General features: G+C 37.4%; 1 protein-coding gene across 1 annotated transcript; it reads right to left on the bottom strand.

Moving 5' to 3' along the window:
- Positions 1-5,106: 5,106 nt before the first annotated feature.
- On the bottom strand, positions 5,107-9,231 carry LOC129450071 (uncharacterized). Its single transcript, XM_073870085.1, has 8 exons — positions 7,929-9,231; positions 7,662-7,762; positions 7,452-7,502; positions 6,947-7,331; positions 6,708-6,860; positions 6,244-6,373; positions 6,030-6,137; positions 5,107-5,686 (listed from the first exon to the last, which is right to left on the bottom strand). Exons 1-7 carry the CDS (start codon positions 9,229-9,231, stop codon positions 6,116-6,118), a joined length of 2,145 nt encoding a protein of 714 aa, XP_073726186.1. The 3' UTR covers positions 5,107-5,686; positions 6,030-6,115.
- Between the last annotated feature and the right edge of the window lie 18,322 nt (positions 9,232-27,553).

Here is a 27,553-nt window from a genome sequence, read left to right as displayed (position 1 = left end):
GTGTGATATTACGCAGTAGCCGTAAATAGCCCTCTGCTATTGAAAGTTACCAAGGGGACTATTTTTGGGCACTGTGTAACATCATTACACCTCCTGCAGCCATGGTACAATATCAAAGTCCTTGATTATTTATTACGCAGGAATGAGAGTACAGTACCTTGGATGATTGGCCTAGAAAATTGCAACTTTTAATTTTCTGTCAGTTTTAGTACACAATCTAACTACAGAAGAGTCAAGTTTTCTGAAAAATATTGCAACTCTCTGAAACTCATACAAAAATAATTTTTCAAAGGCATATGTTTAAAAAAAGATCTTAATTTAACTAATTCTTAGTCAAGTAGTATTTTCTGTGAAACTAGGCCTTATATAATCCGCAGACAGATAGTCTATGTCAGTGTTTCCCAACCACTGTGCCGTGGCACACTAGTGTGCCCTGACAGCTTGTTTGGTGTGCTGTGGAAAAATTAAAAATCACAACTGCGTATGTCAATGTCATCAATTCCAGCCAGGATATATAATCTTTGTGTTCATCAAAACAAGTGTACTTGCATTGAATGTGAGTTCTACATTTAATATAGGAAAATATTCCAGTTAAACAAGTCATTTAAGCATTGCAATAGAGGTTTGTGCATTTCTTTGAATGCTTTTTGGTATAGTGGTGTGCCGTACGATTTTTTTACTTTTTAAAACTGTGCCGTGACAGAAAAAAAGGTTGGGGAACACTGGTCTATGTTATATTAACACTATATATTAGTGTTAAAAAGTAACATTGCATTAGCATTAAAGTTAATGAGATCATGAACTGATGAATGAACATTACAGTTTTTCTCAGTAGCTTTGGTGCATTTCTCACATCACTATTTACATTTGCACAACAGTTAATGCAGTTCTCCAAATTAGTGCAAACTGCAAAACCTAGTTTATAACCTGCAAAGCGTGTCACCTGCTCAAAATGGATAGGTCATTTCTCAAAAGCAAGTATTCATGTCAATGAAAGTGTCATTGTCATCAAGATGAAAAGTCCTGACATCATTGTTTATAAACAAGATAGTCAAATGACTTTATCATGTTTTTATTATGAACGTTTAATATGTAAATGTTTTCCAATGCAAAAAAGTCAGATCTTGGTGACACTACCTGCTCAAGACAGCACTATATACTATTAGCACAGTCATTTGAAAAACACAATAAAGTTACACATTACTGTATTTAGTACAGGTAACTGAGTACAAGACACTGAATATGTATGTTTCACATTTTTACTTCATATGCTCTTAATCCATGAAGACTCATGGTTTTAGATGTGTTGTTGCAGTAGTTTTAGGCAAAAATAGCCATTTTCTATCTCAAAACCACTAGGTGGCGCTATGACAAAATTGTGCATGCAACATCAGGTCATGACTGCGTTACATCTAGCTAGTTTCATGACTATACACTTTAGTTAAGCAATAAAATAGTTGTATGACCATAGAGCTTGCTTAATATGAAAGATTTTGCTCAATTATAGGGCCACCTAGTGGTGCAGGCAGAGGTGTAAAGAGTAGCTGAAAGCCATACTTGAGTAAAAGTACAAATTCCTCACTGTAAAAATTACTCCACTACAAGTTACAAGTCACCAATTTAAATACGACTTGAGTAAAAGTATTAAAGTAACCCAATTTAAAAGTACTCAAGTATTTTTACTCGTACTGAATGTTGGCTCAAAGATGCACTATCATCAACACAAAGAGACATTGTATGTCAGTGAAAACTAAGAAAGTTTATTTATGAGGTTTTATTTCCTAATATAGAAAAGAAATCAAACACCTCAAAATTTTGACCTGGCAGAACAAACACAGATTAAACATAGTCATAGTCTTTTGATTAAAATTTAATTTAGTTTTAGTCATATTTTTGTCATCTGAATTGATTTAGTTTTAGTCTAATTTTATTCAACATTACATTTTATTTAAACCCATTTAATTTTAGTCTAGTGTCATTGTGTATTTGAATGTGCCATGCTGAAAAATATATAGCCTAACTTTGTGATATAAATATATGGTAACACTTTACAATAAGGTTCATTAGTTAACATTAGTTAGCTACATTAGTTAACATTAACTAAAAATGAACTGCACTTAGCATTTATTAATCTTTGTTAATTTTAATTACAACAATTACCTATACTTCATTAAAATCTTGTTAACATTAGTTAATGCACTCTGATCTAACATGAACAAACAATTAAAGCTTACATTTTTATTAACTATTAACAAAGATGAATAAATAATGTAACAAATGTATTGCTCATGGTTTGTTCAAGTTAGTTAATACATTAACTACTGTTAACTAATGAACCTTATTGTAAAGTGTTACCAAATATTCTTATAGGCCTAAAGATATAAAAAGATATAATTTTAATATTTAAAAAATTTCAGTAAACTAAAATTACACTAACAGAAATATGATAATGCATATTTAAAACAGGAAGTTGTTCATTCGAAAGATTAATTGAAAACACATGTAGTGCGTAACAGCACTATCTCACATTAAGTGCACATTTAGTCATGCATCCCTCTTTACAGTAAATACATTACGAATACTTGGTTAAATTTGAGGACAGTGAAATTGTACACTTGTTATCAATCTTATAATGTACTTAAGTTACTTGAGCAATCAGTACAGGACATCGCTGGTTTATTTTGGCTTATATAGTAAGTTATATCAAGTTATGTAATTTACCAGCTTAGGTTAGCTGATAAAGTAGCATCAGAGTATATAAAACATTGTGCTTGCCTTTGAGTTGCGGGATGACCCTCCTGCGATCGCGCTTCACTTTTGTTTTGATTGTAGCATCACAAGTTTAACAAAGGGTCCCTTGACAGAATCAAATGTGATATGCATCCATATGTTTGCTCTTTATCTCGTCTCTCCGATAAGACGCTAACTTTTCTCTACAGTTTATGACATACGCAGCACGCAGATGTCCCGCTACGGTGGCTCAACGCAAGCCATTCAGTGTTTGACATCAAAATACCGCGAGACCAGACTTCTCCATATGCATTTGATTCGCTCTCGCAGTACTTTGATTTCATACGATTGCCCTGCGTAGCGCCAATGAAGTCCCTCAGTTGTGTGTGTGTGTGTCCGTCTAACCTCGCGACCACAGATTCTATCCTTCATCACTCTCTGACACTTTCGTTTCGTTTTTATTTGACGAGTAAACAATGTAGCGAGTAACGTTAAGTGTCATTTCAAATGTAGTGGAGTAAAGAGTACAAATACCCAATCAAAAATGTAATTGAGTAGAGAGTAAAAGTTGCCTATATTTTTGATACTCAGTACAAGTACAAAGTAGCCCAAAAAATACTTAAGTACAGTAACGAGGTACATTTACTCGAGTACTTTACACCTCTGGGTGCAGGCATACCATTTTTTTGTGTGGCCTCAGACTCTGCTCATACATCAGCGTATCAAATCTGGTTCTAACTATTCATGTGTAAAAAACACAAAATTTAAAGGTCATTTTTCGTTTTTCGCAAATTTCGGCCATTTCTGTTCAAAATTTTAATATAGGGTCAATAGAGTTTTTTGTTCAGAAGGTAATGCATTGTTCTTCCTATGGCATTTTCGAGTCGATCAGAATAATGCTCGCGGAGATATTCGCGTGTGTTTTTTAAGTGCTGTTTTGCTGCGCAGGGCTAACCGTAAGTCGAAATCTGGCATGTTTGATATCGTTGGACATGGCGACTACTCAGGACTCCTAAAATCAAGTCCCGTCAAAATACGTTGATCGCAGCCGAAGTTATAGGTGTATGAAACATTTGTCTGGCCACTAGGTGGCGCTGTGACGAAACTGTGGATGCACCCTCAGTTCCTGACTGGCATCACAAGTACCAAGTGTCGTGTCAATAGGCCTAAGTTTGACGAAGATACAGCCTAAAATCTGTTTTTTTGCGCTCTACGTAAAATTCTTTAAAGGAACACGCCCACATTTTGGGAATTTAGCTTATTCACCGTATCCCCCAGAGTTAGATAAGTCCATACATACCTCTCTCATCTCCGTGCGTGCTGTAACTCTGTCTGACGCAGCCCCCGCTAGCTTAGCTTAGCACAAAGACTGGAAATGCATGGCTCCAGCTAGTATACTGCTCCCAATAAGTGACAAAATAACGCGATCATTTTCCTATTTATGTGTTGTGATTTGTATAGTCAAACCGTGTACAAATAACAAGGTGATATGAGACACAGCGATCTTTTAACAGTATACATGCTGAGAGCTATATTCTCTGGGGACGAGGCACTGCCGCATGGGCGGAGTGATCTGCTCGCAGCACACAAGAAGACCCTGGTGAGGAGCAGAGAATTCGGTCAGAGTTGTGCGAATCACTCCGCCCATGCGGCGGTGCTTCGTCTTCAGAGAATATAGTTCTCAGTATGTATACTGTTAAAAGATCGCTGTGTCTCATGTCACCTTGTTGTTTGTGCGCGGTTTGACTATACAAATCACGGCGCATGGGTGGGAAAATGATCGCGTTGTTTTGTCGCTTATTGGGAGCAGTGTACTGGCTGGGGCCATGCATTTCCAGTCTTTGTGCTAAGCTAAGCTAGCGGGGGCTGCGTCAGACAGAGTTACAGCACGCACGGAGATGAGAGAGGTATGTATGGACTTATCTAACTCTGGGGGATACGGTGAATAAGCTAAATTCCCAAAATGTGGGCGTGTTCCTTTAAGGCGCTATATGACAACGGATTGGTTTCTTGGCAATCGGACAAAAGCTTTAGGACGAGTTTGAAAAAGTATGTTTTTCGAATAATTCAAAATGGTGGAAAAATTTTCATGATGGAAAATTACATCATAGGGTCCAATCGAATCGTCTTGAGCCAAGGAATCAGCAAGAATTTTGTTTCTAGGACTTACAGATCAGAAGTTATAAGCAAAAACATAAGTGCAACTTTGGACTGTTGGTGGCACTAGCGGGTTAGACATAGAGACTCCAAATTTGCTGTGGGGACAAATTAAATAAGTTAATCAAAATGTCTTGATGATTGAGATAAATCATGCAAATTAAACTAAAACACAGAGTTAAGTATATTTTAAGGTTTAGGTCAAGTGTACTTATTTATTTGGGTTAAAACAGCATCAGGTTTAACATTGTGTCTGATTGGATTTACTACGTTAAATCCCAGTATTTTATACCAAGGTCAAGGGTTTGATATTGCATATAAAAACATGTACATAAGTAACCCAAGTTAATCAGTTTGATCAAATAAAAAAAGTAAAAAAGCAAATTAAAACATCTGCTAAAGAAAAGTCTTCCATATTCAATTCAATTTCATTTATATACTGTAGCACTTTTCAGAATTGTTTAATTATTTCAAAGCAGCTTTACATTAATAAAAAAAAACACAGAAAAATCAAGGGACAACAAACGTTGCAAAGTACAGATTAAACTAAACTATCAAGCATTGTGATAATGTATAGAAGAGAGATCTAAGTTAAACCTGACTCCCTAAACTCCTAGCCAGACAGCTGATTCTATAGAGGACTTACTATATATATTAGAAACCATATTATACAACTTTAAAATATAAAAACATTAAGAATTAAAACATTTTTTTTTAATGTGTTCAAGGATGAGACAGGATCTGCATCAGACGTTCAGCCAGCGGTCTGTGTTCATGAAGTCTGAGGCTGAAATAAAACCTGAAGATGAGAAAAAAAGGAAATGTCAACATTTAATTTTAGTCATCATATTTATAGTATATCTAGAACCTTAAAGCCACAATATCAGTGGCGGCTCGTGACTGCTCATCCGAGGGACGCTAATTCAAAATAAGTGTTCGGAGTGTCATGTGTGTTGCTTGCGTTTTTAAAATATTTGTTTGTTGCGTCATGTGAACCATGTGCATCACGTGTTTTGTCAAAATAAGTGCCTGCTTAAAGAGACGCTCACGTTCACAAAATACAAGCAAGACACTCCATTAACAGTAAACTTTGATTATGCACGAGATTTTGGGATTATAGTTAAAAAAGCATTCATTCATACCTCCTTCAAACTCCATATGTCTCAGGATGATGAAAACAGCATCTCCAATCATTCCCGTCTCCTTCAGTCATTCAGCTTCATCCTTTTTATATTTGTGTGGATAGTGCCCTGTAGTGATGAAAATATACATTTAAAACAATCTTACTATACAACTAACTACACAAAATAAAAAGCATGTAATCTGCAAAATGTAGTTTCCTACTTGGTCTGTTACCTCATTTTGTATACGAGTAGCTCTTCTTCGTCAGACTCAGTTTTAAACCAATCATGATCTAAGATCTGCTTGAGCGTCGGACGATTACTTGGATTCTTGGCCAGGCACCATCTTAACAGATCGCAGATTTCTGTACAAGATATAGGAGAGAGCTGGTTAGTCATCATGACACACAAATGGCAATAATGATCATGGCATCAAGAAACGCTTTTGTTGTCATTTAATAATACTGCAAAAAAGTCTGTCTGTCTATCATCTAAAGGGCCCCTGGTCACAGACAGACAGTACCTCAGGTTAAGATGATGGCACAGTGATGTAATACATCGGCGAGACACTAAATGACTGTTTAGCTAAACACAATAAAATCGAACATCTTGCCAGACAGACCGTATCCTCTGATAATATTTATTGTGGATTTGATCAGAGGCTTTGTGTGTGCATGTTGATCAGTCATTTTCACTCACGGTTTGATAAATCCTGCTCAGTTGTCCGGGAAAGACCGGGTAAAGATCCAAACACCATGAAGTACAGCACAGTACCTAAGCCCAAGACGCATTCTGGCACGATGTCCAATTTCTTAGCCGTTTCGATCTCAAGAGGGGTGCGACATGGAGCTCCTGTACCCAAAACATCAAGTTGAGTCATTTTGTAAAAGAAACAACATATTTTAATACTCCGCTATATAAAAGAAAATGCAGCTCACCCATAAAGTAATAGGAATCATAGGCATCATTATGCGTCAGATAATATCCAAGCCCAAAGTCAATTAACTTCAGTGTCATTGTTGATTTTTGTACCAAGAAATTTCCGGGCTGGATGTCGTTATGGAAAACTCCGTTATCCAGACAGTGTTGCACTGCCAGTACTGCCTGACGCATGAGATGTCTTGCTGTATTTTCACTTAGTTTTTCTTCACAAATAACAAATTTCGCCAAGGATTGGCTGTGCAGTGGGTACTCCAACACGAGCATGTGAAAGCGTTCAGTCTCGTACCAGTCATACATCTGTATGACATTGGGGCAAAAGGGCGCATCTCCTAATTTAAGCAACAGCGCCACTTCTGTAATAAGTCGTTTGGGGTATCCAGGCTGGAGAAAAAACGGTCAACAAATTACAATTAGATAAAACAAATATCTTGTATTGGTGCGTAATCGCTATACTGTCTATTTTCTGTTTAGTTCACTTCATCAAATTTTTTGACAACTTACAATCTGAAGAGTGCGTTCATGCTTTCGTTTCCTTATTCGCTTGATGGCAACCTGTAAAGAGAAAAACAACAAAAGTTAATTTCTCTTGAGCTGACTAAAGCGGCTCACCTGACACTGCACAGAATCTACAAACTTTAAAACATGGTTTAGATCAAGTGAACATACAAATTTCAGCAAACATTGTGTTTGATATAAATACGAGTGCATTACCGGAGTGCCATCCGATATACGGATCCCTTTGTACACTTTGCCAAAGCAACCTTGCCCAAGCAATTCATCCTCCAAGAGTTGATATTTAGAATCAAAAGGCTCTGAAAAACACACAGACAAATGATGAGGTGACAGTACATGTTAACACTCATATACTCACAGATGAAAGGTACAGCATACATTTCCAGGTACAGAAGAATATGATGAAGAATCCATTTCACATATAGGGGCAACCCACCGTAGGAGTAATGAAGTCAGTACACTCACCTTTAGGCACTGAGGGATCAGCTGGTTTCTTCTCGCTTGGCGGTTCAAAAGCTTGTTGAACAACATTTATAACTTTTGGCCTGACAACTTGATCATCTTCTGGCGAGGGATCTCTGGGATTTTCAAAAGCTTTTGACCTCACAACTTTATCATCTTCTGACAAGGGGTTTCTGGGATTTTCAAAAGCTTTTGACCTGACAACTTTATCATCTTCTGGCAAGGGGTTTCTGGGATTTTCAAAAGCTTTTGACCTGACAACTTTATCATCTTCTGGCAAGGGGTTTCTGGGATTTTCAAAAGCTTTTGACCTCACAACTTTATCATCTTCTGGCAAGGGGTTTCTGGGATTTTCAAAAGCTTTTGACCTCACAACTTTATCATCTTCTGGCAAGGGGTTTCTGGGATTTTCAAGAGCTTTTGACCCAGGATTTCCAACATCTTTTGACCCAGGATTTTTTGCTTTATTTGGGTCAGGATTTCCACCACCTTTTAACCCAATATTCTCTGGAATGGCACCTAACTTGTGTAGCCCGGCATTAGCTGCAGCGATGCCACCAAAACTGGCCAGATCCGCACCATCCATGGCATCAGGAATAGCTGGATCGGCATCTTTTTTCACTTTACTCTTCCCTTTTTTTCCCCAAGGGTTGTGAAATGAGCGGCTCTTTAAAGCCTTTTGTTTTTGTTTCTTTAAGCCAACACTCTTCGATTGAGAATCTGCCAGATCAACAACTTCCCTGGCATCAGGGATAGCTGGATCGGCCTCAATCTGTGAAGTCGGCATCGACTCCACTTTGCCCCTCTGGAAGCATCCAAGGATGCGTTGCATCAATGTCTTGCATTTATCCAGACAAATCTTTGGTTTTGATTGGGGGCCGGCCAGAGCAGGAACATCCATGCCAACAGGAATATCTGAAATAGCCTTGGGCTGTTGAGTTGGCACAACAGTCACTTTTTCTCCCTGGAGGTTAGATTTGCGGCTCTTTGAAGCCTTTTGTTTCTGTTTCTTCGGACCAACGTAGGTCTTTGACTGTGATGCAAGATCAACAACTTCCCTAACATCAGGGATAGCTGGATCTGCTTTAAGCAGGGGAGTCGGCACTGACTCCACCTTGCCCCTCCAGAGACAGTCAAAGAATGCCATTCGTTGTTTTTCCGGTTTGATCTTATTGTTTAATTCAGAGCTGGCCAGACCAGCATCATCCTTTAGATTAGGATTAGCTGAATCCGCATTAAGCTGTGGAGAAGACCAGAGGTGGGTCAGACAGACAGATAAATGTTTCCAGCCATGTTTAGAAGCCATGTTTCCATCCAAGGCTTTTTAGCAAAAAAAAATGCTTTAGCGCATAAACGCAATGTCAATACCACAACTTTTTTTTTTAAATAGCTTTAACGCAAACAAATGTGATGTCATATGATAGATCTTTATCACGCGTAACCTCTGAAGGGCATAACAGCAAAGAATAGGTGCTCTTATTGCAGCCTGAGACTTTCTGTTTTGATTTGCAGAGTCGATCCTCCATATACACCGAGGGTACACAAGCTGCACTGAACTTACTTCATGAAGTGCTGAAATGTCAATCACTTATCCATAAAATGATTCATGTTTATTCTCCTAAATATTCAATTTTTTCTCCTCATAATCGGGTCTCGTTGGTGAAAGCACATTTATTTTAAATTACAGAGACCACAAACATCAGACTCAACCTGGCTAAGCTTTTATTGTAAGAGCATTAGTGAAATTAGGTAGATAATTTGCTCAAGGTCAGATTTTTTGTGATACACCAAAACTTATGTGACAATTCGCTTTCATCATTCGTGACATCACCACGGACACCATTTTAGCACCGTTTGAATAGAAAACCTTTTTTACGGATATTCACTTGTTCGATAACAAAACCTAGATGGAAACATGTCTATAAATGGACAGATAGTTGTAGAAAATGTAATGATGTAACAAACCTCTGAAGGAATCAGTGTTTCCACTTTATCATTATGAAGGAATGGCTGCTTTACATTCTCCCATTTCTTCTTTATTGATTTAAATAATTTATTCTTGCATTTTTCTACACCAAAAAATAAAAACAAAAACAAATGATTCATTATGACAAAAGAGAATGACAAAAAACCGTGGTCAGCAATAATCCTTAATAAACACATTTAACAAACTGTCCACCCAGATACTATTTGATCAAATATGTATATGTAATTGAGTATCTAATTCTTTATAACAAATTCCTAAAAATACAGCAATGATTATTGCATTAATAATGCTGTTAAAACAAGAGTTTAAAACACACTAGTCTAAACTTAATTTCTTATTGTAAGATGCTTTATTTTACTGACTTTAATGTAATAAGATATCAGTATCTCCAAGGGCCAACAAAACTATTGAGGAACAAACATGGTACAGATTTAAAGATTGTCAAGAACACAAAATTTCCATCTGACCTGTGGGGCTGTTCGCCTCCTCAAATGCAGGAGTAAACTCCTTTACTCCTCCTCGTGGATGTGAACTCCCGGCGCGTCTGTCTAACAAATGTCCGTTGTTCGGGACAATTTCAGGGACAGCGCTTGGAAGGACAAAATCCATTCCACCATCATCACATCTCCATCCCAACACTGCAATTCAATAAATAATGTTATGAAATGAATGCTTTAACTGAAGTGATCAATATGTGTCTAAAACTTGTCACTTATTTTGATGTATTATTTATTCAACTGTATAAAATAAATATCACATTTGCAATCATGCTGATATATATATATATATATATACCCCCCACGGTGCAATATGTGCATGTGAATTGCGTTTTTTTTTTTCGGTTTGTCCATCCAAATCTGTCAGTTTTATATTCCCTGCACTTTTGTTAATGTGCACGTCCACATGATCTGCACGCTTATAAACGCCACAGCGAGTTGATATCCAGTCACTGTGCGCTACCTGCGTTAACTCTGCTTGAACTCTGCTTGCAATGCTGGTGTCAGATTTCATTCACGTGCGCACACACCCAACAGAAATACGACAACAAAAAGCAGCGGAACGACTGTCTTTTAAATCTGAGGTGTGGATTAATTATTTGCGCGTGTAGATTACATACAACATCAATGTAAAGATGCAAATTCGCGAGGGGCAATGCGAATGACGCAAATTGGGCTTGTTATTGATGCAAACGCGCATTATTTGCCTCAAACACGTCTTCCGCGCAAGTTGAAAAAGTTCAACTCAAGAAGAGAATGCGCCTGATGCTAAAATAAACCCCTCCAGTAATCTTGATTGAGGAACGCATTTTTTGGTTTCTACACCGACAGCATGATGTTGGATTTAACAGTAGTGCAGTAAGGTATAGGCTTCATTTACAATGTAAAGTTTAATTTACTAAGTACAGGTATATAAAATAGCCAATTTATGTAATGTAATGAATTCACATGTTCCCCAGTTTGAATAGGATATCATTTTTATATGTCTTTATTTAATTATATCTTATATTATTGTATCAATACACTAGAAATGTGTAAGATGATTTTGCATTTACATAAAATAAAGAGAACTGCAATTTAAACCAGTATTTTTGCTTCTTAACATCTCACTGTTCCTGTTACCTAAGCATAGAATAATAAAAAACACTTTAATAGGTCAAGGCATCAGAACCAAAACTGAACCGAAAACCGTGGACAAGAACCGGAAATTGTATTGAACCGTGAACTAAGTGTATTGTTGCATCACTAATTAGCACACACACACACACACACACACACACACACACACACACATATATATAAAAGGAACTGAAAGGAACTTGCACTGACATATCATATATATTAATTCTTATTTTTAATTTGGGGACAATTTATTCATGTTAATGTCTTGTTATGAAGCTGTTGTCAGGCCATTTTAGATACATCTATTTAAAATCTGTATTTTAGTTTAGTACTTTTGCATTTTCAAAATATAGAAAATCTCTTAGACAGCAGAAATGATAAACATCAGACAGTAACATAACAATGATGTTGTGTATTGTGTTATTGTAAATCTGATGAGACAATAACATTAATAAAGCTGTTTTACCATACTAAACATAAGATAAAGATTGAATTTGTTTTTATATTGAGGCTTTGTCAATATTTGGCTTTCTGTATTGCTTAAGTGAGAAGTGATGTCATGTGCCAAAGAAAAAGTAAAATGAGGTAAAAATTACACGAGCACCACCCAGTGTCTATCTGTGCACGTGCATTAAGAATAATGTATGTAAACTTATCAGCATTAAAGCCACATTTTGCTTTCATTTTCAACTTACTTGTTGGGATTTTCTCCTCTCCTCCTCCACTTGGATTCAAACCCCCGGCAGCGCATCCGACCTCTGACGAAAGTCCGATGTCAGGGACAAAGTCACAGGTCAACACAGCATTCGGTAGGAATGAATCCATATCTCCTCCAAACACTGCAATTACAATTCAATAAATTAATGCCTTCATTTGAAATGATCATTTTTCTTTTTGTCTAAATTGTATTGAAGCCGAGAGAGACCATGCACTATTATTATTTTTGCTTGTTTGTTTTCTCATGATCATGACTTAATTTTCTGGGGATCTCGAGATAACAAAAAGTTGTTATCCTGACAATCCAAATGTCATAATGTAATTTCCTGTCCATAATTTTTTGTGTATTTTAAAGTGAACTGCTGATGCATATGTGTAGCTAATAATTACATAAAGACTAAAAAATAAGAGCTGTCCAAACTGAAAGGAACTTGCACTGACATATCTTAAAATTAGGGATGCACCGAATCCAGATTTTTTGGATTCAGCTGAATACCGAATCCACTGTTTAAGATACGTCCGAATACCGAATCCTACTCGCATCCTTATTCCATTACAGGTAGGGATGGGAATCGAGGTGCCTAGTGAATCGATTCCTTTTAATCGTTAGCATGCGTGCTTAACGATTGCGCTTATTGGTTCCGCTCTTTGCAAACGTGTCATGACATCACACACACGCTGTGTTGTTTTGGTTTAGAACGCAGCAAACATTGCATTCATCGAGGCAGAACGATCAAAAGTTTGCTTATATTTAGTGGTGGGCAGAGCGAGGCTTCGTGAAACACTGAAACAGTTGAATCAGTAACTTATATTTCATACGACAATACGATCGCGTTGAAGGAAGTTGCAGGTCTGTCGCGTGTTGAATATATAATAACACAACAACACCAGCGAGTCAAGCACCAGCGGAGCTAACGGGCCGCCATCTGTTATTAATGCCGAAGATAATGTGTTAATGTGAGCGCCATTTCATTATGTAAACTTTTACTATACAGATATCTCCGTTTTCATTGTCCATCAAATTGCTGACGGCCAGAGTCTGGCTGGCTCTCACACTGGCTCAGAGGCTGCAGAAAGTATCTCTCGTGCATCTCTAACGTTAGCTGCTCCGTTTACAGAGGCAGAAAGGGATAAAATGACAGAGGAGAGGATAAACATATTTCACCGAGCAGTAAAGGTGGACACTACTTAAGTATTTCTACTTAAAAGTACATTTGTATTTTATCAGTGTTTTTTATTTTTTTGAAAACATACATTCCAAAGCATATTATCATAAGTTTTTACTACATTTCATTGTTTTTGGCTTTTGGCTAGAAATTTTTTTTTACTTTTACTTAAGTAAAAAGTACTTTTGTACTTTTACTCAAGAAAAGTAAAAGTACACATTTATGTAATTAGGTATTAAATACATTTTAATATGCAATATAAAAGGAATACACAGTATGATTCTATGCTTTAGAATGTAGTGAACATTTTTTAGTAAAGTAAATTTTTTTCCAAGACAAAGCACAGATGCTTGGAAAATCAAACTATAATACTCAAGTAGTGTCCACCTCTGCAAAGCAGTGACTAAGTTTGTGGTAAAGTGTTTGCATCTGTTCGCCACAGATGCCTCTGCTTTTCGGTAGGTTAATTTGCTGTATTTGCTGTATTTTGTCCAGCATCATGTTTTTTCAAAAGAAACTGACAAATGCATGCATGACCAATGACCAAGTTGCATGTTTTTATGCAACTTTATGTTTTCTGTTTTATTAATTCCTAGTCCTATCATATATTTACTGGTTGAAAAACACTGCCCTAGGCTATAGGTCCCTGGACTTTACTTTAAGAAGTAGCTCACCTACTTTTAAGTTTGTTCTGAGGTTGCTACATTTAATTTGTGTATACTCTGTTCTGTGTCTTCTGAACAAATATTAAAGCGAGTTAATACAAACATACAAATTTGTACTTATTTCCTCACCCAATGAGAATCGTTAAGAGAATCGATAAGGAATCGGATCGATAAGCAACATCGATAATGGAATCGGAATCGTTAAATTCTTATCAATTCCCATCCCTAATTACAGGGCTCGCAAAATTTCAAAATCCCTGGTAGCCCTTCTGGCAGACACTCTTCAGTTTTTGGTAGCCCGGAATTTTGCCAATACAAAGTCAATAGGGCCTCTAACCACAATGTTAAATCTGCTATTCTTGTTGTTGTTTTGATGCTGCTGTTTTTATAACAAACAAAAAAACTGGATTTCCATGTAAACCAACTGTTCCTGCTCATCCCCACACCAGATATACTCACCATTTAAAAGTGGTTCAGTGGGTCACAAAACTCACACTTTGGATAATCCGGTTAGAGATTGGACCATTTTTTCGATCAGAAAAACAGGGGCTACTGTTGCTTTAAGAGCGATTCTGCACAGAGTCACTCTCTTCACTGCCTGTACAATCTATATCACTTTAAAGTTTGCTGCGAGAGATTTAATTTTCTTACGTGAGGACAGTAATGACTGACAGGACGAAGTTTGAGGATTTGCACAAAAATCCATGACAAATCAGTGCGGATTGCTTCCTGTACTCCGGCTTTGCCCGATCGCGAAAGTGAAAGTAAGGGTGTTTTCACATATAGTTCAGTTTAAAAGAACCAAACCCAGTTCACTTAAAGTGAACCAGAAAAGGAACTAGCTGAATGTGACCTCAGTCCTTTTGGTGTTCACAATATAGTGGACTCAAAAGAGGACCCAGTTCCTTTTTTGGTCCTCTTCGGAACTGAAGTGATCTCAGACCTTTTCTTGTTCACATCACAACTTCATAAGAACTCAGACCCCAGCTTTCTGTGCAGCAGTTGATTTTAATACAATGTCCAAACGACACGCAAAGCGGACCGGGACCTCATTGATTTCACATATCAAAAAGAAATCGAACCACAAAAGAACCCAAAAGCGAACCGTACTCAGACCATCTCCTGATGTGGTCTGAGTTCGGTTCACTTCTGGGTTCCTTTTAGGGGGGTCTGAGATCACTTGGTTTGTTATACACATATACACCCTGAACTGCTCTGAGAGCGTTTGGAGGGCTCAAACGAACTAGGTGTGAAAACACCCTAAAACTCGAGTGCGCGCTCAGACGCAATTTTAATACCCAATGCCTGAATTTCATGCACCACAATTACCCATCCAAATCTGTGAGAGAATACATAAGCATTTAAATATATTTTTCGAACCCCGTCAAAAAGTCCAGTATTCGGCCGAATCCGAATCCTGGATTCGGTGCATCCCTACTTAAAATACATCAGTGCCCTTTGTTTTGCCTCAAAATGCACACAAGTAATGCTTTTAGTAAGGCAAGTTATATTTCCTAAATAAATGAAGGCCTAGTCCTGGTTTAAGATAATCTCTTCCTAGAAAACCACCCCATAATGTGCGTGAATTGAGGGACCATCTTTAAAGTAATAATGTACACGTTTCTATCTTCAATAGTATTTAAGAGTTTATATTAATAAATATATAAAAAAGTAAAAGTGTACATTATAGCCGACAACCATATGAACACGGTTGGGTTTGTGACTGTTTGTTGACTAAAAGTCATTCCATTTAAATGCTGTAAAAAGTAGAAACGTGTATATTAAGGAGTAACTTTAGAGACGGTCCCTAAATTCACCACTATCAAATTGTCAACTACATACTGACGAATCGATTTTCATCCATAGATATGTATAAAGGCTAGATGTCTCGTCCGCGCTGCTGGCCGGTTGAGTGGAACGTCCGCATTTTGGCGGCCATCTTGCCACGGGGCGCTCGCTCACTCGTAGCATTGGGTTTTGGTGATGCGGGTACTTTTGGATGACCATGGCTTTCTTAATTTTTTCACCGATTATCAAACGGTTTTGTTTGTTATAAACGTCAAAAATGTACCTATGACACTGCATACCTATGCTAAAAATAAATAAAAATTCATGAAACATGTTAAAGCATCCAGAATTATAGCCAGGTTAATAACGTTTGTAAAAACCCAAACCGTTTGAAAATCGGTAGAAAATTGAGCAAGTTATGGTCATTTAAAAGTACCTGCACCATTAAACTCAATGCTACAAGTGAGCGAGCGCCCCGTGCTAAGATGGCCGCCTGGTGATGCCGTTAGGGACTCGGCCGTAAGACATCTAGCCTTTATAGGAAATGTTAATGTACGTCACCGCAGTGTTGCATTATGGGACATGGGCGCCATGTTTAGAGGCACCGCCGACCGCTATGCCATTTAATTGTGGGCATGTTAAGCTAAAACTAGGTAAAATTGAAGAAGAACGGAAGAAATCGAGAAGTTGAAAGAAAAAGAGAAGGGACCCTATTGGAAGAAATTAAATGCTACTGCCAAAAAACTTTATTTGGACAAATAAACAACATAGATCCATATGATTTAGCAGCCCAAGACTGGATTACGGACCTCCGCTCACATATCTGGTCAATTACCTTGTTTTTGCAGGACTTTATTTACACTTTGCAGGAGTTTAAGAGCTATAAATCCCTTCAAGCTTATAATAAGGTGACACTTCTTTTTTTGGAGTCGTATGGTTGGCAAACCAGCTATTTACTGACAATGTGTTAATACCTACGTATCTTAATGATTCTATAAAATAATTTCTCTGTTGTATTCTGTGCGATGAATCAACACATGTTCAAAAGATGGCACTTCTGTTTTGGCCAAGTTATTAAAACACACAAAATGCTAAATATTTAGCTAACGTTGTCATTTAAAGAGTCACAAGCAGTGGGTTTGAGCAGTTGCATTTAATAAAAAACATGTGTTACAATCGTCAAAATTGTCTAAATATTTATTTTTATAACTCATGTGGTTAGGGTGATCAGAAATGAATGAATGAATCAATCAATAACTTACATTTACAAGTTAGTTTGACAGTGTTAGCATAAAAACAAGACAATTAAGTGGTTCTGCTTTTATTAATCACAAATTGCTGAATGACTGAAAATGCAGCGAACACACTCTCGCTGATGCAGGGATTTGACAGTGTTAGCATAAAAACAAGACAATTAAGTGGTTCTGCTTTTATTAATCACAAATTGCTGAATGACTGAAAATGCAGCGAACACACTCTCGCTGATGCAGGGATTTTTTTTTTTGAAAAGTAAACGTTTTTCTCCTAATTTTCTCCAAACCACGCGATCCGGCGTCTTTTCGTCAGCTCCTGCACCGGCTTCCTTTGTTTTTTCCACGAATAAAAGCTGGAAAAACGTATTCCGTTGTTCAGTTTCCTCCCTGAACGATTGCGTGACCTGCTTGATCGAGCAGTACTGACCAAACATATCGAAGTTTATTAAAATCTCGACAGAAAATACAAAAACAACCTCCAACACATGAACTCAAATACAGCGGGATAGGACGCGTGCCTGCAAATATGTCGGATTACACATAATGCAACACCACGTGACGTCAACTCCACATTCCCTGTACATATCTATGGATTTCATCTTAAACCAGGGGTGTCCAAAGTCGGTCCTGGAGGGCCTGTGTCCTGCAGAGTTTAGCTAAAACGTCCCTCAACACACCTGCCTCAAAGTATCAAGGCTGCGTCCGAAACCGCATACTGTATAGTAGGTACTGAATTAGATGAAGTACCTACTTACTTGGCGTTAAAACAGTAGGTACTGTATAGTATGAATCCTGGTAGTATGAATGAGATTCGGACGTACTACATCCGCCATGTTGTTACATCACGTGACATACGTCGTCATCACGTCGTGTCATTTCAGCGCGAAAACATCCGCGTGCCTCTTCTTCTTCGTTGGATAACTCCTCGTCCGGGGCATCATGGGATAGTGAAGCGTCCATCTTATGCACACTGCAAAATCTAACCGGAAGTAGTAGGTCATCCGGGTACTTTTCGCATACTGTTTTTCGAATACTATGTATTCGGACATACTACTCGCCTCGCCTACTGCTTTTCGCGTACTATATAGTATGTAGTGGGCGGTTTCGGACGCAGCACTAGTCTTCTTCTTCTTCTTCTAGGGTTTTATGGCGGTTGGCAAACCAACTTAAAAGGTGCATATAGCCACCTACTGAAAAGGAGTGTGAAGCGCACATTTGAAAGGAAGATTTAAACTTAACCTACTCTGTCAAAACAACAACAACAACATTATATTTAAGAGTTTACACAGCAGTGAATTTTACATCATATTAAATAATCCTGTTTCCTTTAAAAATATAATTAACTTGTGATATATTTTTGATTGCTTAGCACCTTTCCCTAGGAGAACTTGAAGTGTCATCTCATTAATCTCAATATTTCTTAAAGCTTGTTTTAACTTGAAACGCTCTCTTTCATAAGCTTCACATTCTATGAGCACATGTCCTACAGTTTCAGCTAATCCACATTTATCACAATTTCCATTGTCATGCTTACCAATTCTTTGAAGACATTTATTTAATAAACAATGTCCTAAACGCATTCTTGTGATTAATACATCCTCTTTCCTATTTCCGAATCTTCTTCTCACTGAACCAACTTCTCCTTGAATACCGTAAAAATGTCTACCTTTTATTTCGTCATTCCATTCCTTCTGCCAAATTTCCTGTATTTGTTTTGCTATTATCACTTTAATTTCTGTCTTACTTAATGCCACTTCAATATCCTTTTGTGCATGTTTTAATGCCTGCTTGGCCAAATTATCAGCCTCTTCATTTCCTTCCACCCCCATATGCGATGGAATCCATACAAAATTGACCAATAATCCATACTGTCGTGATCTGTAAAGACTCTGCATTACTTCAAAAATCATGTCCTGCCTTGCTGATGATGTTCCACTTGCCAAGCTATACAAAACTGAAAGAGAATCTGTACAAATCACTGTCCTTGTTGGTTGTATTTCTTCTATCCACTGTAGTGCTAGACATATTGCTATTATTTCTGCTGTGAATACAGAAATATGATCTGAAGTTCTTTTTGATATTCTGATATTAAAGAGTGGTATATATACTGCTACTGCTGTTTTCCCGGATTCTGGATCTTTTGAACCATCAGTATATATTTGTACTGCACTATAATACGTTTGGTCTATGTATTGCTGTATATCTAGACTATTTAAGCCATCATTCTGCCTTTCTTTACTCAATTGAGTATCTATTAAAGGCATTGGGAATTGCTGAACTATTTACAGTAGATGCAACATTTAATTCACTTAACCCCATCTTCCGAGCCTCCTCACTGGCCGTCCATCCAAAACTCGATATCTTTTTAATTCCATGTTCCCAACATTCCTGCAACACCATTTTAATTGGATGACGATCCGAATGTCCCTTAATACTTATCCAATATCTCATTTTTAACTTAAGTCTACGAATTTTTTGAGGCATTTCCCCCATCTCTACTTGCACTGCCGGTATTGGAGAGGATCTAAAAGCTCCACAACAAATTCGCAAAGCCTGCGACTGAATTGTCTCTAGCTTTACAAGTTGAGCTTTAGATGCAGTACAATATACCATACTGCCGTAATCTATTGCTGATCTTATTGTGGCACAATAAACTGTCTTAAGGGACTGACAACATGCTCCCCAATCGATTCCTGCTAAGCACCTCATGACATTTAAAGCTTTTTTGCATTTGTCTACAAGCTTCTGGATATGTATTATGAAATTCAATTTAACATCCATCCATACACCTAAAAAACGCACAACTGCTGTTTGCTTCACTTCTTGTCCATAAAATTTAATGCTAATGATAGGGTTACTTTTCTTTTTTGTAAAACAAATTACTTGAGTTTTGTCTACTGAAAACCGAAAACCCCATTCATTTGCCCAATCCTCTACTAGTTTAACAGCATTCTGCAAACATCTTTCCACATATTTAACATTACGCCCTCTTTTCCACAGCGCACCATCGTCTGCATATAAAGATCTTCCAATTCCTGTATCAACCTTTGTAAAGATGTCGTTTATCATAATGTTAAACAGAATTGGACTACTAACGCTTCCCTGAGGTGTTCCATTCTCTATTGTGTATATCTGAGAAAAAACATTATTAACTCTTACTTGTATTGTTCTGTTGAACAGGAAATCCCTGATCCAGTTATACATTCTACCCTTAATTTCCATTTTTTCTAATTAAATTAAAAGTCCCTCTTTCCACATCATGTCATATGCCTTTTCGACATCAAAAAATACCCCAACTAATACTTCCTTAAGGCTGGTATAGACGGTACGACTTTAAAATCGTCGGACGATTTTCCAACCCTGAGAGACCCCTCACACGGCGATAAAACATCGCGGGTCTAACAGTTTTGGTCGTACAGTTAGTGGTGCGCTGCCACATGGCAAATTCAACACATCACACACGAACCGATTTGACTCCCGAGCAGTCCCAGGTCAGACGGGAAATCTCGCAAAATCTCTCGCGATCAAACGTGATTTCAGAGTAAACAATCATGGCGGACGAAGAGGATGCAGTGGCGATAGTTTGCAGTTTGTTTTTAACCGAAAATTGTGTTTGCGCGCAATTTCTGTTTTACCCTTGGTCTAGTCCATAGTTGGATGCATTGAGATGCAGTAAATATGACCCGTGACTTCCCGGTACTTCCTCGCTGCTTCGTCACCTCGCTTTCTGATTGGCTACATGTCACAGTCCACAGGCTGCGTGCTCGTTTGTCCGCAGGAGACACCACACACGAGAAGAAATCGGGCCAAAAAAATACAACATGTTGGATATCCCCGATTTGAGATCGGAGCGGTCCCGAGGTCCTTCCGAGTAGACGAGAGCAGTCTAAACACACCACACACGGCAAGAATATCTGATCATTTTATTTTACGATTATCGGAGCATCCTTAAGATTGTCGGAAGGGGTGAATCGGGGCTAAAATCGGCCTAATTATCCTGCCGTGTGAACCAGCCTTTATTTACCTGTGCTTTCCTTATTTCAGATTCTAAACACAGAACTGAGTCCATTGTATTACGCCCTTTCCTAAATCCACTTTGGTAAGGTGATAATATATTATCCCTTTCAATGACATATACCAATCTACTCATAACCATACGCTCCATTAGTTTGCACAAATTTGACGTTAAAGATACAGGTCTATAGTTACTTGGTTGTGAATGATCCTTGCCTGGTTTTGGAATTGGCACTATGACTCCATGCTTCCAATCTTTTGGTAATTTTCCTGACTTCCAAACCTTATTAAAAAGCCTCAAAATTGGTTCCAATGCTGTCTCTGATAAGTGTTTAATCATCTCATAACAAATGTCATCTCTACCAGGAGAAGTTTGCTTAACCCCTACTAGCGCTTTTTCAATTCATACAAAGTAAATTCTGAATCCAACGTATTTCCCGAAGGCCCTTTTACCTCCAGTAAATGAGGATATTTACTCAGTATCTGAGCCCTAGTTTTCTTCATATCCTCAGCTAAATTTGAATTACTGTGGACTTTTACAAATGTCTCTGCAAACACCTCTGCTTTATCACTTTCAGATATAATTTGCCTACTATTATATTCTAGTACTGGTATGTTGTAATCTCTTTGTATTCCTCCCATCTTTCGAATCATATTCCATAACTCACTTATTTCAATGTCTTCCCCAATTCTATTACAAAATTCCTTCCAATACTTCCTTTTCGACGTTCTTATAACTCTTCTCACTATCGCCTGTGCCCTTTTATAACTAACTAAATCGTTGCAAAGTATCTAGTCTGCCTAGTAAGACCTTGATTAGCTGGATCAGGTGTGTTTGATTAGGGTTGGAATAAAACTCTGCAGAGACACCCGACCCTCCAGGAGCATGAGTGGACACCCCTGTCTTAAACGAATCCCTGATCCAAATCAAACGTAATTTGTTCATCCCCTAATTTAACAAAATATACCTCTGCTGTCTTCAAACAATACAAACCGTGCATGTGCATACACAAAGCTTTCATCACATCACAACAAATACAACTTTTGTTAACTTGAGGTAACGAGTAATTAAGTTGTGATCATGAGAAAACAAGCAAGGAAAAATAAAAATAGTACACAACCTCGGCTTCCGTAAATGAACAAAACAGTCTGGATAACAACAGTCGTATGCACTGCTAACTATTTATTATGTTATACATCACTTATGAAAATGTAACATGGTTTTACTACAGTTACAACTAACAAAACATGGTCAACTGTACTGTAGTAAAACCATTGTTACCACAAAATAACAATGGTTTTGCTAATAGTACTCAATAGGGAATGTGGAGTTGACGTCACGCTGTGTTGGATTATGTGTAATCCGCCATCTTTGCAGGCACGCGTCCTATCCCGCTGTATTTGAGTTAATGTATTGGAGGTTGTTTTTGTATTTTCTGTCGAGATTTTAATAAACTTCGATATGTTTGGTCAGTTTGGCCAGTGAGGAGACACCACACACGAGAAGAAATCGGGCCAAAAAAATACAACATGTTGGATATCCCCGATTTGAGATCGGAGCGGTCCCGAGGTCCTTCCGAGTAGACGAGAGCAGTCTAAACACACCACACACGGCAAGAATATCTGATCATTTTATTTTACGATTATCGGAGCATCCTTAAGATTGTCGGAAGGGGTGAATCGGGGCTAAAATCGGCCTAATTATCCTGCCGTGTGAACCAGCCTTTATTTACCTGTGCTTTCCTTATTTCAGATTCTAAACACAGAACTGAGTCCATTGTATTACGCCCTTTCCTAAATCCACTTTGGTAAGGTGATAATATATTATCCCTTTCAATGACATATACCAATCTACTCATAACCATACGCTCCATTAGTTTGCACAAATTTGACGTTAAAGATACAGGTCTATAGTTACTTGGTTGTGAATGATCCTTGCCTGGTTTTGGAATTGGCACTATGACTCCATGCTTCCAATCTTTTGGTAATTTTCCTGACTTCCAAACCTTATTAAAAAGCCTCAAAATTGGTTCCAATGCTGTCTCTGATAAGTGTTTAATCATCTCATAACAAATGTCATCTCTACCAGGAGAAGTTTGCTTAACCCCTACTAGCGCTTTTTCAATTCATACAAAGTAAATTCTGAATCCAACGTATTTCCCGAAGGCCCTTTTACCTCCAGTAAATGAGGATATTTACTCAGTATCTGAGCCCTAGTTTTCTTCATATCCTCAGCTAAATTTGAATTACTGTGGACTTTTACAAATGTCTCTGCAAACACCTCTGCTTTATCACTTTCAGATATAATTTGCCTACTATTATATTCTAGTACTGGTATGTTGTAATCTCTTTGTATTCCTCCCATCTTTCGAATCATATTCCATAACTCACTTATTTCAATGTCTTCCCCAATTCTATTACAAAATTCCTTCCAATACTTCCTTTTCGACGTTCTTATAACTCTTCTCACTATCGCCTGTGCCCTTTTATAACTAACTAAATCGTTGCAAAGTATCTAGTCTGCCTAGTAAGACCTTGATTAGCTGGATCAGGTGTGTTTGATTAGGGTTGGAATAAAACTCTGCAGAGACACCCGACCCTCCAGGAGCATGAGTGGACACCCCTGTCTTAAACGAATCCCTGATCCAAATCAAACGTAATTTGTTCATCCCCTAATTTAACAAAATATACCTCTGCTGTCTTCAAACAATACAAACCGTGCATGTGCATACACAAAGCTTTCATCACATCACAACAAATACAACTTTTGTTAACTTGAGGTAACGAGTAATTAAGTTGTGATCATGAGAAAACAAGCAAGGAAAAATAAAAATAGTACACAACCTCGGCTTCCGTAAATGAACAAAACAGTCTGGATAACAACAGTCGTATGCACTGCTAACTATTTATTATGTTATACATCACTTATGAAAATGTAACATGGTTTTACTACAGTTACAACTAACAAAACATGGTCAACTGTACTGTAGTAAAACCATTGTTACCACAAAATAACAATGGTTTTGCTAATAGTACTCAATAGGGAATGTGGAGTTGACGTCACGCTGTGTTGGATTATGTGTAATCCGCCATCTTTGCAGGCACGCGTCCTATCCCGCTGTATTTGAGTTAATGTATTGGAGGTTGTTTTTGTATTTTCTGTCGAGATTTTAATAAACTTCGATATGTTTGGTCAGTACTGCTCGATCAAGCAAGTCACGCGATCGTTCAGGGAGGAAACTGAACAACGGAATACGTTTTTCCAGCTTTTATTCGTGGAAAAAACAAAGGAAGCCGGTGCAGGAGCTGACGAAAAGACGCCGGATCGCGTGGTTTGCATGCTGTAATCAGGAGAAAAACGTTTACTTTTCAAAAAAAATCCCTGCATCAGTGAGAGTGTGTTCGCTGCATTTTCAGTCATTCAGTAATTTGTGATTAATAAAAGCAGAACCACTTAAATTGTCTTGTTTTTATGCTAACACTGTCAAACTAACTTGCAAATGTAAGTTATTGATTGATTCATTCATTCATTTCTGATCACCCTAACCACATGAGTTATAAAAATAAATATTTAGACAATTTTGACGATTGTAACACATATTTTTTATTAAATGCAACTGCTCAAACCCACTGCTTGTGACTCTTTAAATAACAACGTTAGCTAAATATTTAGCATTTTGTTTGTTTTAAAAACTTGGCCAAAACAGAAGTGCTATCTTTTGAACATGTGTTGATTCATCGCGCAGAATACAACGGAGAAATTATTTTATAGAATCATTAAGGTACGTAGGTATTAACACATTGTCAGTAAATAGCTGGTTTGCCAACCATAAGACTCCAAAAGAAGAAGTGTCACTTTACTAAAAGCTTGAAGGGATTTATAGCTCTTAAACTCCTGCAAAGTGTAAATAAAGTCCTGCAAAAACAAGGTAATTGACCAGATATGTAAGCGGAGGTCCGTAATCCAGTCTATATGGATATATGTTGTTTATTTGTCCAAATAAAGTTTTTTGGCAGTAGCATTTAGTTTCTCCGAAAGGGTCCCTTCTCTTGTTCTTTCAACTTCTCGATATCTTCCGTTTTTCTTCAAATTTACCTAGTTTTAGCTTAACATGCCCAGAATTAAATGGCATAGCGGTCGTCGGTGCCTCTAAACATGGCGCCCACGTCCCATAATGCAACACTGCGGTGACGTACATTAACATTCCCTATACACCAATAAACATGGTACTTTTACCACATAAAAACCATAGTTAATTTTCGTGAGGGATATTAAAAACAAGGCCTCATTAGGCGTAATTCTTATCTTAAATTGCGGAGATGTTTTATTCATTTTGATCGCTTTTTGTTAAATTAATGGAGTCAAAATTTGTCTGCGTATTCTGCCGGTCAAGAAAAACGGCGGGTAAAATGTCAAGTACACGAGCACCACCTGGTGTGTCTATATGTACACGTGCATTAACAACAACACAATAACTGTATGTAAACTTATCAGCATGAAAGTCAGACTTTTTGCTTTAACTTTCATCTTACCTTTTTGGCGTTTCGCCTCATGTGTTGGATAAACATCCACCATCTCCTCCTCCTCTTCTCCTTCAAATGGATTTAAACCACCGGCAGCGCGCCCGACTTGTGACGAAAGTCCGATATTAAGGACATAGTCAAAGTTCGGCACAGCATTCGGCAGATTAAAATCCATATTTTCAACATCTGCTCCTTCCATGTCCTTGTCGGACAATGGTGTTACAGGACGAAACATGATGTGAAAGATAACTGCAGACTTAACTGTGCTTAGACTCGGTTCACAGAGGGTTAAAATCTAAGTAAACTCTCTGTCTGTACACAGTGCGTCGAGCAGTTTAAAGTTGCGAACTTTTGGAAAGTCTGCAAAATTCACTTGGTAATCTGTACAGTAGCGTTCGGAGTCAACCAAAGGCAAGCGTTCAGATCAGTCAAATGATACCGGTTTCATCTGGCTGAGCCCTTTTATAACCATTATGTGATGTCATAATGCTTCCATGGCAACGGCGCGTTCTATATAGATGTCATTGAGTTCAGTGATTGTTCTGTAATTACGGCTCAACTCTGATGAGTTTTTTTATTTTTGTTATGTCCCCTGTGTTGTTTAATTAAAACTATTAACAACTTTTGGACTTTTTATTGTAGATATATATGAATATCATATCAAAACTCTTTAATATGTCTTATTTAGCTTATTACTACTTTTTAAAATATATTTTACAGTATGTATAGATGCTATTTTTATTCATATATTTAGACCTATTGTGTTATTCATTTACAACCACTAGATGGCGCTATGTCAATTACCAGTAATGTTAAAAGTAAAGAGTATTACTCGAGAGTAAAACACAGACATGCTCAGATTGTATGGAGATTTTATTTAAATCATCAAAAAGCATTAAAGGTCATATATTTCAATGCATGATACATACGAAAGTTTTTTTAATTGCTCAAAATCCTTCACACATATCAAATATTTAAACAGGCAGTCAGTCAAAAACAGACATTAAGTTAGATAATAATCCCTTACAGCAGTTAAAGCATCAACCTAGTTACATATTGCTGGGTTTACTGCAGGGTTAAATTCACTAAACACTACTTAATATTAATTCCCAAACACATTAAAGGACATTTGACATGTTGACTCATGAAGAACCACCACAGAGACTAAAGGGTCATATCATGGTCGTGGACAAAAATACTGTATGAGATGAGAGGAAAAGATCTTAAAAAATGTTTCCACTACCAAAATTATTTTGTCTGCCCCAAACCAATTTTATGCAACAATCTCCTATCTTTGGTCATAAAGCCTAAATTAACCTCCTGAACCCGAGCTTTGATTTGTCTTTTTTTCAGATTTCCACCAGCTATTTGGGAACCAATAAATATAATAACCAAATATTTTTCTTTGAACATGAAGCAGTGTATTTGTCCATGTTTGTGTATAACAGGTTCCAGTTACACAGAATTAAGTATTATGGTGCAAACAACAAAAACATTGATGTCCACATATGTGACACCCAAGTCTTAGGAGGTTAAATGTGGCATAATACAACTGTAAATAGAGATAGACCTTATTTAAAGATGTTACCTTATTAAAGATATCAAGATTATATTTTTTACATTATAGATTTTATGTAGAAATCTCTCAAACTTGCTTCACCGATACTCTAAACTATATTAAACTACATCTAAACACAGTTTAAGAATGATCTTCATTCACTGTTATATTTACCTTTAAGCTAAAGAAGACTGTACCATATACCATTAATCTATATAAAGCACTGTACCATCCCAGCAAACACAAAAACGTTATAAAAACGTTTTTTTTTTTCACGTTGTGAAAAGATTGTGATAACGTTATTGTCCGATGTACTTAAAATGTTGGGTTTTTTGAA

The sequence above is a fragment of the Misgurnus anguillicaudatus genome, chromosome 8 (genome assembly GCF_027580225.2).
Source record: "Misgurnus anguillicaudatus chromosome 8, ASM2758022v2, whole genome shotgun sequence".
In the NCBI taxonomy this organism is placed as follows: domain Eukaryota; kingdom Metazoa; phylum Chordata; class Actinopteri; order Cypriniformes; family Cobitidae; genus Misgurnus; species Misgurnus anguillicaudatus.
Note: the sequence above shows the minus strand (reverse complement) of the source record. Positions and strands in the feature narration are given on the sequence as shown.

Bases quoted from the DNA above. Each gene is read 5' to 3' on its own strand.
- LOC129450071 (XM_073870085.1), bottom strand. From the start codon at position 9,231: ATGGCTTCTAAACATGGCTGGAAACATTTATCTGTCTGTCTGACCCAC. The intron at 6,374-6,707 runs GTGAGTGAAAAT...TATCTTGTACAG, and splicing joins TGAGCAGGATTTATCAAACC to AAATCTGCGATCTGTTAAGA. The intron at 6,138-6,243 runs GTAACAGACCAA...TCATCACTACAG, and splicing joins CTACTCGTATACAAAATGAG to GGCACTATCCACACAAATAT.